The 12,955-nt window shown below is 32.0% G+C and overlaps 1 protein-coding gene across 1 annotated transcript in view; it reads right to left on the reverse strand.

Moving 5' to 3' along the window:
- Positions 1 to 1,904: 1,904 nt before the first annotated feature.
- LOC134719018 (sodium-coupled monocarboxylate transporter 1-like) overlaps positions 1,905 to 12,955 on the reverse strand; it is a 38,448-nt gene continuing 27,397 nt past the window's right edge. Inside the window, exons 13-18 of the mRNA XM_063581928.1 lie at positions 12,136 to 12,206; positions 10,102 to 10,188; positions 6,589 to 6,854; positions 6,044 to 6,144; positions 5,064 to 5,188; positions 1,905 to 3,130 (exon numbers count right to left, since the gene is read on the reverse strand). Of these exons, the coding sequence (XP_063437998.1) occupies positions 2,993 to 3,130; positions 5,064 to 5,188; positions 6,044 to 6,144; positions 6,589 to 6,854; positions 10,102 to 10,188; positions 12,136 to 12,206 (788 nt within the window). The 3' untranslated portion in view covers positions 1,905 to 2,992. The remainder of the gene's footprint in view (positions 3,131 to 5,063; positions 5,189 to 6,043; positions 6,145 to 6,588; positions 6,855 to 10,101; positions 10,189 to 12,135; positions 12,207 to 12,955) is intronic.

A 12,955-nucleotide genomic window follows, 5' to 3' on the forward strand; every position in this document is an offset into this window, starting at 1 on the left:
GGGCCAAAACAATAGCTGGAAATCCAAAATTCTGCCTAAATGCCTTAAAATTCGCGACAAACAAACATAATGGGACTTACAATTATAATGAACATATTGTACATTATTTGTTTTTGGCCTTTTAACTTTTTTTATGTGAGCATTAAATCAATGATAAGTTTTTGTTCATGTGTCTGGCTAACAAAATTATAGAACTGATAGCTTTAATGAGGATTTTTATGCCCCACTTACCATAGTAGAGGGGCATTATGTTTTCTGGTGTGTGCATCCTTTTGATTGTGTATTCGTTCGTTTGTCCGTCTGTTCGTCTGTCCGTCCATCCGTTCATCCGTACGTCCTTTTATCCCACTTCAGGTTAAAGTTTTTGGTCAAGGTAGTTTTTGATGAAGTTGAAGTCCAATCGACTTCAAACTTAGTACATATGTTCCCTATGATATGATCTTTCCAATTGTAATGCAAAATTAGAGTTTTTAACCTAAGTCACAGTCCACTTCACATAGCAAATGATAGTGCGAGTGGGGCATTCGTGTACTGGAGACACACTCTTGTTATATCATATATTGAGGTATCGAGGAAAATAAGAACAAATATCATTTATATAAACAAAATTTTAATCATGAGCTCCCACAATAACAATTCACAATATATTTTATTCAAAACTACATTCATCCTCACAGAATTTTCAATATTCAATGAACACAGAAATGTTTGTTGTTTTAGTTGACATGGCATTAATTTTCCAGAGACGTTTTGAAAAGTAAAATAAAATATTTCATTTCAAACCGACCACACATAAACCCAAATAAAATGTGTTCATCTCAACAACTTGTTATGAGACAGACTTGTTGACAAAAAGATGCACAAATTGATAAACATAATGATTCCTCTCTCATGTCTCTTGCTAGGGCTTTTCCATTTCAAATGAATGTGGGAGGGAAAAAAGAGACTTTCAAAATATCCCTACAACCAATAAACATTTTTTAGATAATGGTGCATAATGGTAATAGAGGCATACTGAAAAAATAGCCATGACTCACATTCAATAATTACACTTTCCACCCTACTCTCTTACATACATTTTATTGGAATAAAGGGAATAAACAAAAACATTGATCAATTACATTCATAGGACATACCTGTGAAGACCAAGGCTTCCAAAACAGTCATATATTCCGGACAATTGTATAATGTCCGGTAAAAGTCCGGCTGGGAAAAGCATGAAACGGTCTTTTATTTTTTAGATATTAAGGCTATTTCGGTCATTTTTACACAATTCACGATCTTTTTGACCTAATATTTTGCCTTTAACAGCCACACATTCCGGTCATAAAAGTGACATGATGATTAATTACTATCAAAACAATCCCTACTTCAATACTTTCTAATTTTAATCAAGGCTAATTAGTGTTGGACAGCTGAAATCGGTGAACCCTGAAGAAATCTACCTGGTGAAGACATTGAAATAGTGTAACAGTTATAAATGATATGCCAGTGTATGAAAGACAATACTTTGGATTAATTATTTTTTGTCAGTAAAATGATTGTGGATTCATGAAAAAAAAAGATTTTCATGGTATTTGATATGGTGGCTTTCAAAAATTATACAAACAATTCTCTCATAATGATATAATAACATTACATGTATGTTTCATTATAATATGTTTGTCTGATTGGGTAACAGCAATCATTCGTAAATAAAAAAATCACTTAATAGTTATCATGATCATAGCGAAAAATGTAATTATAAGTTTTGAATGCTTCTTTTAGTAATTTCATAAGGTTGTCAAAGCATTGACAGTGTGCACATTTTTAGAATGAAGTGCTTCCACATTTCATACACAACGTACTTTGGTCAACACTTTTACAACCCAATAAATTTACAAACAACAGCATTCAATTCTTAATGATAACAAAACAACATAAAAAATAATATCAATATTTCTCAACTATACTTTTAATGTAAACCCTGAATCATCTGAAATATCAATATTTTATCATGATTTCTTGTTATATGCACAATTACAATATATAAATATATAATTTGAAAATATCTTAAAAGAAAAATTGTAGTAACTCCATGCATTTCAGTTAATTGCAACCCTCTTTATTTAGATACAAATAGTGAATCATACATCACAATATTGCTGGGGTATAAGAAGTAGAGAAATGTAGGCAAGAAGTGCAGGATACATGGGAAAAGTTAATGAATGGTCTAGATAAAAACCAAAGAAATAAGTGCACCTCCCCCATCTCATTTTAAGGGTGTTGAAGAAATGATCAGTGCTGTTAATGTTTGGAAGGGAAAAACTAAATATCTTCATAATAATTTTCCTGGCATTTGACAAAATAACATTTTATAACTACTTTAAACAAAACAAAAACAGGGAAAAAAACAGAAAATTTAATAGCTATGATATCATTGTAATAACATATATGTTTACATGTATCAATCATTAAATGACATGACAAAATTTTTATTCTCATGAATATCAGTAAAATGAAAACAGTAAATCCCTAGAACAAAATTGCAAATATAAATTAAAATGTACTTAAAATACTAAATGGCTGATTTAATTTTTAAAGGTATTGATGTTCCCTGCTTTGTGGATAAGTGGGTTAATATTTTACATCCATCAAAACCAGAGAATTCCATATATCTGAGCATGAAATCCTATGACATTAATGATAATGGGGAGCTACTTCTGTAACTTGCTTTCTTTCTAACCAAAATTTATCTAGAAATTACACAAATTACATGAAGCGCAGAAAAAAAGACCTACCATTTCTAACTCAGGATAAAGGTAACTATGAAATATAAATTGTCTCAAATTGAAAGACTGTTACTCAAACCGACATGCATATACAAAATATAACAGTATAAATACAAAAATATCTTCCACAGCACCCACAGATGGCCTCAAAATCAAGAGATCATGATGTACCCTCAAATGGCTTCAAAATCAAGAGATCGTGATCATGATAAACACTGTCGTCACGATTCCATATATTTATGAGACAAGAGTTGTAGTTCCTTAGATTGATGACTGGTGTCCTCACTGTCGACTCGCGTCACACTATTGAAACTTTTAAATGTTGTCTCTGTAATACCACTGTCATTATCAGCTGTATTCTACAAATAGATATGGGGTTAATCTTTATATACTACTGTTCAAATAAAAATATTATTTAAAATTCAACAGCTAGGCAAAAGGTAAAGAAAAGAAGCATTTTCAAAATATGTTTCTGTATACTGTGGATTCATTTATTTTGTGGGTTTCAATTTTTGTGGACTGAGGAAAACTGAGGATATTTAATTTTATAATTTGCCATTCTCTGCCTACACTGCTACTTTTGCATACTAGGTACTATTTCTGCACTTAAAATCTGTAGTCCTGGAAATTTACTTTTGATTTTTAGTACTATTTCTTTACTTTCAAATTATTGTACTAAAAGTTTTGGTACAGAAATAATACCAAAAGCGATCAAAATATTCCATGTTTGAAAATCATAGTTTTTAGATATTTGATATTACTAAGCCTTTAGAAATTCTGTAATTCATTGAAAATTTTAATTCCTGGAAACCACCAAATTTGGTATCCAACAAATAATAATGAATCCACAGTAGTTCATGAAAATAATAGAAGTATTATCTTTTATCTTACCTCCTATACATTTCTAGGAATGTGATTGATTAAAAGCCGTGTATATTTGATATTAGGTTAGTAGGGAGACGGGGCTTATCTCATACATGGTTAGTAGTGGAGTTACATCCCTTTATATTCCATATACGGTAGTAGGGAGGTAGAGCTTATTTCATACACCCTTAGTAGTGGTGTTACGTCCCTTTATAAAAACAAAACGGTACTGAGAAAAAAATCGTAAAGGTTTCAACAGACGAAGAAATTGATGATTAAGATTAAAATAAATTTGTATAACACATTTAACCCTCACAAGTTGTTATTGTTGGTATCTGTTTTTGTAGGATCAATGGAAGTAGTTTCTTAATGCTAACAGTATTGAGGACTTGCTCATTTTTATAGGTCTAAATTTCACACGTTAAGATAGTCGGTAAGATAAATTTGTTACATAGTGTGCTCTCACCTCATATGGAATTTACTGACCCCATATATACCGTATTAGGTCACTAGCACACTATGTAACTAATAATATCTTACAAACAAATCATGTATCTTGATATCTGGATGTTTTTTGTTTTTTGTTTTCTGTATCTATATCATATAGTTATAATACTAAAAATTGTGTTCATTTCATATTTGCATTATTTATTTGTGATTTTCATTTTTGTTGAGATATTTGAAATTAAAATTAACTATTATAAATGGTAACAGTGCTGGATTTAACACTTAATTGAGACTTATAAATGTAATTTTTCAATTTTTATCAAATGGGAAAACTTCAAATTAGTTGAATTGTTCAAGCATTGAGATGAACTTTCAAAGAAAAATAAAATCATAAGCCAAAGATTTAAAATAACTTGTTAGACTGCAACTGCAGAAATTTTGTGTTCTTTTTTATTGCAACTGTTGGACAAACATGTTAGGGGGAGGGTTGGGATCCCACTAACATGTTTAACCCTGCCACATTGTTTATGTATGTGCCTGTCCCAAGTCAGGAGCCTGTAAATTCAGTGGTTGTCATTTGTTTATGTGTTACATATTTGTTTTTCGTTCATTATTTTACATAAATAAGGCCGTTAGTTTTCTCGTTTGAATTGTTTTAAATTGTCTTATGGTGCCTTTTATAGCTGACTATGCGGTATGGGCTTTGCTCATTGTTGAAGGCCATACGGTTACCTATAGTTGTTAATGTCTGTGTCATTTTGGTCTTTTGTGGATAGTTGTCTCATTGGCAATCATACCACATCTTCTTTTTTATATATGAGTTCAATAATTGGTAATTTCGGAAATGCTGTTTGAATTAATGCAAAATTTAAAATGTATTGTTTTTTATGCATCACCTATCAAATTGCAACTTCCGTAATAATAAAATTTCTGATATTTCAGTACACTGATTTGAACACGAAAAGTTTTGATTTTACTCACATCTGTTTCGTAATCTACACCACAGCGTAAGAACTTTAAAACTTTCTTTGGCAGACAAAACCAGAAGAGTCTGTCAAAGATTGGAATCATGAGATCAGGGTTCACATCCTCTGGTTTAGTTGGACCTGAAAGTAGAATATTATGACCATATGTAGTGTCTACAGACAGACAAATAATGTTAGCTCTTTTTTATTTTTTACATATTTTAGCCTATTTCACTGCAAATTACATTCATAATTTTTCTAAGTTTGTTCGTGTTTGAAGAACCATTTGTGGCCGGTTGTGTTTTTCTGTTCTTTGGTCCAGATTATTGTCTCATTGACATATTACCAGTCTTCATTCCCAATTCCATTTCATAAAAGAGAAGATGTTCTCTTGACATTTTGCAACTATCTATATTCTGGTTAAAATTCTACTCACAAACGGAGAAAGACTACTTTTTTTTTAAATTTAGAAATCATATTTTTTCCAAATAATTCAAGAATTCAAACTACCCCTGTATTTGGAATAAAGCATTCAGACATGTGTTTGATCCAGAAAAAAGCAGCTATTTGGGGAAACAAAAGAATGTGATGGAGAACACATATGCCACTGCTCAATCAAAAATGGGACAGAAGGAAAGAATAGTAGACTGACAGAGGGAAGGATGGAAGGTCAAAGGTTACCCTTAAGGTGGTACCCAACACTTCAACTAAAATTAATTTGGCTCATTTAATTTTCTTAAAATTTTGACAAAGTATATATTTTGAGCCTTTGACAAAAATATAAAAATATTAAAAAGTTTGAACCAACCGTTTTATCAGAAAAATTACACTGGTTATATAGCAGTTTGACAAACACTTATTTTGATCATTAAGAAGCTTAATATTCCCTTAACAACACAACATAATTAAAACGTTTAGCTGATTTTACAGAGTTATCTCCCTGAAGTGTTATGTACCACCTTAATGCCACCTTGTGGTGGGGGCATAACAACATACCTGTAATAAAGCTGACTAGAAGCCCAACCACAAAGGTTATTAACATCCCAAATGTTGAATACCAGAGGTAGGATAAACTGTAAAAACTATCTAAACCTGTTCTGAAATGAGGAAAGAAATCCAAAGTTTTAATGAATGAAGGCATAGTTTTGTCAATATGTTTTGTTTATTATTTTGTATGCTTTTTGCTTTTGAATGCCACATTTAAAGTTAGCCCACAAATTTAAATTCTTTATGTTTTTTTCTAATATTTGAGAATTATCTTCTTGAAAGTTGGAAACATTGTCTTACCAAAAATGCTTAATTTTATAAACATTTGTGACTTAGACTATTTGATACCTTAATTTGACCATAAGTAATATAAAAAAGAAAATGTGGTATGATTGCCAATAAGACAACTATCCACAAAAGACCAAAATGACACAAACATTAACAACTATAGGTCACGGTACGGCCTCCAACAACGAGCAAAGCCCACACCACATAGTCAGCTATAAAAGGCCCTGATAAGACAATGTAAAACAATTCAAACGATAAATACTGACTGTTCTGGTATGACACTGTTGGCAGTAGTGGTGACTGGATTTGATATAAACATACTATAGTTTGCCAACAGACCACTAGTATTATACATGTAAGTAGACATCGTTGTCATAGTAACATTTGTTGTTGCTATGGTTACATCATCCATATAAACACTACAGTTATACACAGGTGAAGGAAGGGTTTCCTTGACCCCTACAACTGTATATTTTCCTATACTTATCCACATGGTGGCGACGTAAGCTGTAATGGTCCCAACAATAGCTCCCTTAAAAAAATAAAAAATGTACGTTTAATAATATTTGGTATTTTACTCTTTCAAATTTAACTAAAATTATACAATTTATTTTCAAGTTAAATTAATATCAAGCATAATTCCACCTTATGTGATAATGCTGTATTTTGATTGGATGAGTAACATGGTATTTTTCACCAATTTCTATATATTGAGATTGTCTTTTCTCTGCCGGGGTATTTGCCATTAGGGAATTCCATGTTCCGGGGTATTTGCTAGCAAATACCATGGCAGATGGGAAATACCCTAGCAAATACCATGGCAGATGGGGAATACCATGTCTAAAAATAACTCAATGAATTATTTTTATTCTTATATGACACATTCATGGTCATTCTAAATATATGTTTTCAGATGAAATATTTCGGATAAAAAGCATCATTATTGAATTTGGACCGAATGACGTAAACATTCCGAGAATGACGTCATAAATAAAACTCAACGGAAAGGAATTGTCAACCGGTCACATAAAACTGGTATCCACTTGTATTACACTTCACTGAAACTGATAAACAAAATGAAGTAGTCAGCTGAGAAGCAGCTTATTATCATAAAAAGGGAGATATAAATACAGTCAGTGACTGTACATAAAAAAAAATGATTAGAAATGATTACTAGTATACGGTCAATGCAATTTGACTGCGCATTTAGCACAGCTGCAGTGAATGCACAAATTATACATTCAAGTCGAACTTTCATATGGTACCTGATTATAATAAACTTTCTGAGTTGGAACATTCGGTGGAATTAAACAATTATATCATGCTTACAAGGGGTAACCTCTCAACCGGTATTTTTGGCAAATACCCCTTGTAAGCATGATATATTTGTATAAAATATCATATTTTTTGGTGAAAAGTTTCTATGTTATTTACGTGAAAAAATTAGCGTTGAAATCACAAGTTTCTCAGATCATATAAAACTTCACCAAAAAAAATTCTAGCAGAATTCACATACTGTGAAAGTACTTTAATTCGTGGGTATCAATTTTCGTGGTTTGAGCAATATGTACATGTTCGTGGGTTTTTAAATTCATGGATTTTATTTTTCTGGAAAAAAAAATGAAAAATTAAAGCCTTAAAGCATCGGTCACACCTTACCGAATAGCTCGAACGGACGCCTAACGGATAAAAAAAAAAGTTATCCGTTGACAAAATTTTTATCCGTTGGGAGTCCGTTGGTGTACTAACGGACATGTAACGAATGCCTAACGGACACACAACGGACATTGAACGTACGTGAAACGGATACGTACCGGACAGAACGGACGTCGAACGTACATCCAACAGACGAGTACCGGATAAAACGGACACCTAACGGAAGCGTAACGGATAAAACGGATGAAAAAAATATTCTGAAAATTAAAGGCAATAAACCATCTAAAAATTAAAGGCAATAAACCATGAGAAATTTCAATTGGCATTTGTCCGTTTTCATCCGGTAGGCATCCGTTTTATCCGTTATCCTTCTGTTAATGTCCGTTTCACATCCGTTTTATCCGTTAGGCGTCCCTTGGGCGTCCGGTAGACGTCAGTTGGTGAATTGGTCTACCGGATCTCCAACGGATGCATAATTATTTCCAATATGTACAAGAACTATGATATAAAATGAACACTTAATCATACTAGAATATCAATACCGAAAATCTGACTTTCATTATGAGAATTAAACGATCAAAAGTTGAATAGTTAACAGTCAGGGGACTTACTGAAATAAGTGATTTTTAAATCACTTATTTGAGTAGCAAATTCGAGGTTTTATCACAAATTGGGATTTTGGAGTTTTTTCAAAATTTTAAACACATAGGTTTAAACAATATCTTTTAATTAGTAAAATTAAAAAATATGAACTTTTTGCTTCTTTTAGGTAGCAAGGTTCATGCCTTTAATGCTATCATTTAGCTGAAAATTCCATTTTAGTTGAAAAAAAGCTATAATAATGGCTTTGAATAATGAGCTAATACTTTCTAAAAAGATTTTTCACAGCAGTGGGAGTATTTTTCCTGTGAAGTTCAAGGTTTCATCTTTCAGATTATGTAATAAAATTCTACTGTTCGCAATAAAAATTTCACTGTTCGGGGGTGTTGAAATTAGTGTGGGTTATTAACAGAATGATACTTAAAGAAGTGATTTTTGGGAAGGAAATTGAGGTCTGATACGTAAACAAGTGATTTTTATGTCATTATCCTAGATTCAGTACAAGGTCATCACCTGAAATGACCTGGTCATCCTAGACAACAGAGATGTTGGTTCTGATAAGTTTAGAAAAACATATTTAGTCCCTGGATCATTAGTATTCTATATTTAAAGCTACATTAAATATAGATCACTTCTTCTAGTGATTAATTTGTACTACTTAAACAGGTGATTATTAAAGAAAGACAACTCTAACTTCCAACCTTTATGGAAATAATGTTACTGAATCAGTGATTTAGAAAATCACTTGTTTAAGTAAGTCCCCTGACTGGTTAAGGTTTTTAAAGATTAAATGGGTATAATCATTCATGCAGTTGTCCAACGAAATAAAACAACCATTGTCCAAATCAAGACATGGAAATATACCCATCGGTAGGTTTGACTTCTGATATGATCTAGAGAATATATTGAATAACGCCAAATCTAAGCATACTTTAATAGCAGTCACAGAACTACAACAGCATGCAGGATTATACCCATTTTATCTTTAATAACCTCAACTGTACGACTTTGATCTTTTAATTCTCTTAAAAAATATTTTTGATCGATGAAAGTCAGATTTCGGGTATTAATATGGTAGTATGATAAAGTGTCCATTTAATATCCTCTTAGTTCTCATACATATGGGAAGTTATAATTTCATGCTGGGCTTGATTTTGATAAGAATTATTTGACAATTCAAGAAACGTTGTTTATAGTATTTGATTATGTTACTGTTTTCTTAAGGTGACATGTGTATGGCCTAATTTACACCTTTGATGGTCTTTAATCTGTTGATCTCTTTATCATGGGTCAATTAGTGTTGACTACGGGTCAATGTTTACTTTGCAATTTCCTCAATCCAGACTATTTGTAACCTTTGTTTCTAAATGCTTTAATTTTTCTTTTTTTTTTTAGAAAACTAAAATCCACGAATTTTAAAAACCCAGGAACAAGTAAATATTGCTCAAACCACGAAAAATTGATACCAACGAATTAAAGTAATTTTTTACCAGGTCAGCAATTTTTTAGGCTTTGAATATTACCTTTGAGTTAGCCCAAGGGAAGAAAGCTCCCAACATAATAAGTCCATTCAGAGCGCCACCTGCAGCGCCCATAAAGCTTAAGGAAGCCTGAAAAGAAACAAATTGATGTCCGTATATGGACCAGTTTTCAATTAAGGTGGTACCTAACACTCTCACTAAAATTAATTTGGCTTGTTTAATTTTCATAAAATTTTGACAAAGTATTTACTTTGACCCTTTTACAAAAATATAAAAAATTCAAAAATTTGAACCAAGCGTTTTGTCAGAAAAATTACACTGGTTATATAGCAGTTTGACAAACACTTATTTTGATCATTGAGAAGCTTTATATTGCCTTCACAACGCAACGTAATTAAAACATTTAGCTGATATTACAGAGTTATCTCCCTGTAGTGTTAGGTACCACCTTAATATTAAAAATCAGTGATTCAATTTATTATAAAATGTATTTTGATTAATATGCACACTACAAAAAGATGATTGATTGTTAGTTGATGAATGTCCAGTGGCAAATATTTTATGCATGCTGCTTGGTTGTTTTAAAATTCTCTTTAACCATTTCTAGTTCACGATAAAACTAGGAGGATGTTATTGCCAATAGGATAACTATCCATCAGAGACTAAATAATGTGGGATTAAGCAAACTAAAGGTCACCGTATGGCCTTGATTAATGTGGGTTTAAGCAAACTATAGGTCACCGTATGGCCTTGATTAATGTGGGTTTAAGCAAACTATAGGTCACCATATGGCCTTGATTAATGTGGGTTTAAGCAAACTATAGGTCACCGTATGGCCCTGATTAATGTGGGTTTAAGCAAACTATAGGTCACTGTATGGCCTTGATTAATGTGGGTTTAAGCAAACTATAGGTCACCGTATGGCCGTGATTAATGAGCAATATAAAAGCTTTAAAAATTACTTTATAGCTTGCTGTTTGGTGTTAGCTATAGTGTTAAAGGCCTTACTTTGACTTTTACAAATTGTGACTTGGATGGAGAGTTGTCGTGTTTGCCCTCATACCACATCTTCTTATATATAGTTAACCAGGAACATTTCTACAACCTGATTTATGTCAATGTATTAGTGAGATTTTATTCTTTTGTTTTTGTATCCTGATTCTATTCAAGACAAATTTTTGGTGTGAGATCTAATATTTTTTTTTATCTTAATTGTGTAATATCCTTCCCATGAAAGGTGTTAAATTTGGACTGCCACTGTACAAGAAGGAAATGTTGGATAGAAGTACAGATTTTACCGTTAGTTTTCTCGTTTGAATTGTTTTACATTGCCTTATCCGGGCCTTTTATAGCTGACTATGCGGTATGGGCTTTGCTCATTGTTGAAGGCCGTACGGTGACCTATAGTTGTTAATGTTTGTGTCATTTTGGTCTTTTGTGGATAGTTGTCTCATTGGCAATCATACCACATCTTCTTTTTTATATTAGCCTTGAACAATACATACCCCTTTAAATACAGATTTGTTGAAAAATTATTCAAAAATATGAGCTATAAAAGAGACGTCAGTTCTAGTCTGATAACTAATATAAAGTATAAACAAAGGTGGTTAGAGGTAATTTCCTTATGATTGTAGTTCTCTAGAGCAAGACTCTGATTGGCTTGCTTGCTTTGTTTGTATAAAAACATTTGCTCAAGCATTGTAAATAGAATTAACATTTGCAAACGATATATATATATAGATAGGGATATTTAAACCTGTATATCATGTATATATCATATTTAGATTTTATTGGACATTTATTGGATGTTATCCCAAAAACAATTTTACAATTTACAAACAAAGTAAACAAGCTAAGTCCAACTCTGGGTGCCAGATTTTCTACCAGTGTTGAAGACCTATTGGTGGTCTTCAGCTAATAGGTGGTCTTCAGCTGTTTTCTTTAACTCTTTGGTTGAGGTGTTGTCTCTTTGACACATTCCCTATTTCCATTTTCTACTTTCATCAAAATCTTACCCTACATGCATTAGGAATTTAGGTCTAACTGTATGTCCTTTCAAGTAAACATCACACATACCTGTAATACAGTCCCTTTTAAATTTCTGAACAAAAAAGTCACTAATATTCCTAATACTCCATATATAAGAACTGAAATGACATAAGGTATAAAACAATATTAGAAATAGTAAAAAATTATGTTTGTTTTAAAGGCAAAGCAAATGTTTGTTGGCAAATAGCCAAAGTCAGGAATCTGATGTACAGTAGTTGTCGTTTGTTTATGTAATATATACGTGTTTCTCGTTTCTCGTTTTGTTTATATAGATTAGACCGTTGGTTTTCCCGTTTGAATGGTTTTACACTATTAATTTTGGGGCCCTTTATAGCTTGTTGTTTGGTGTGAGCCAAGGCTCCGTGTTGAAGGCCGTACTTTAACCTGTAATGGTTTACTTTTTAAATTGTTATTTGGATGGAGAGTTGTCTCATTGGCACTCACACCACATCTTCCTATATCTATTTATGAAGAGTTTTACTCATTGTTGACGGCTGTACTGTGACCTTAAGTCTAAAAGACCTTAATTAATGTGTCATTTGGTCTCAAGTGAAGAGTTGTCTCCTTTGAAATCATACCACATCTTCTTATTTTCATAGTCAATGAATAACATTTTTGGGAGAGAAAAAAACAGCCTGATATGCAGATAAATTAATTTGCTGATAATTACTGCTATTTTCTTTTATACATATATATTCTCTTAATTCTATGTCATTTCTATGTTGCTTGTTAAGAATTGTCTCATTGGCAGTAATATCATCTTCTAATGCTTATAAATGATAGCATATCAGAGTTCAAATAATTTCAAACATTCATTTCCCATACCAACATTTTGGTATGTTATTTT

Source organism: Mytilus trossulus, chromosome 5 (assembly GCF_036588685.1).
Source record: "Mytilus trossulus isolate FHL-02 chromosome 5, PNRI_Mtr1.1.1.hap1, whole genome shotgun sequence".
In the NCBI taxonomy this organism is placed as follows: domain Eukaryota; kingdom Metazoa; phylum Mollusca; class Bivalvia; order Mytilida; family Mytilidae; genus Mytilus; species Mytilus trossulus.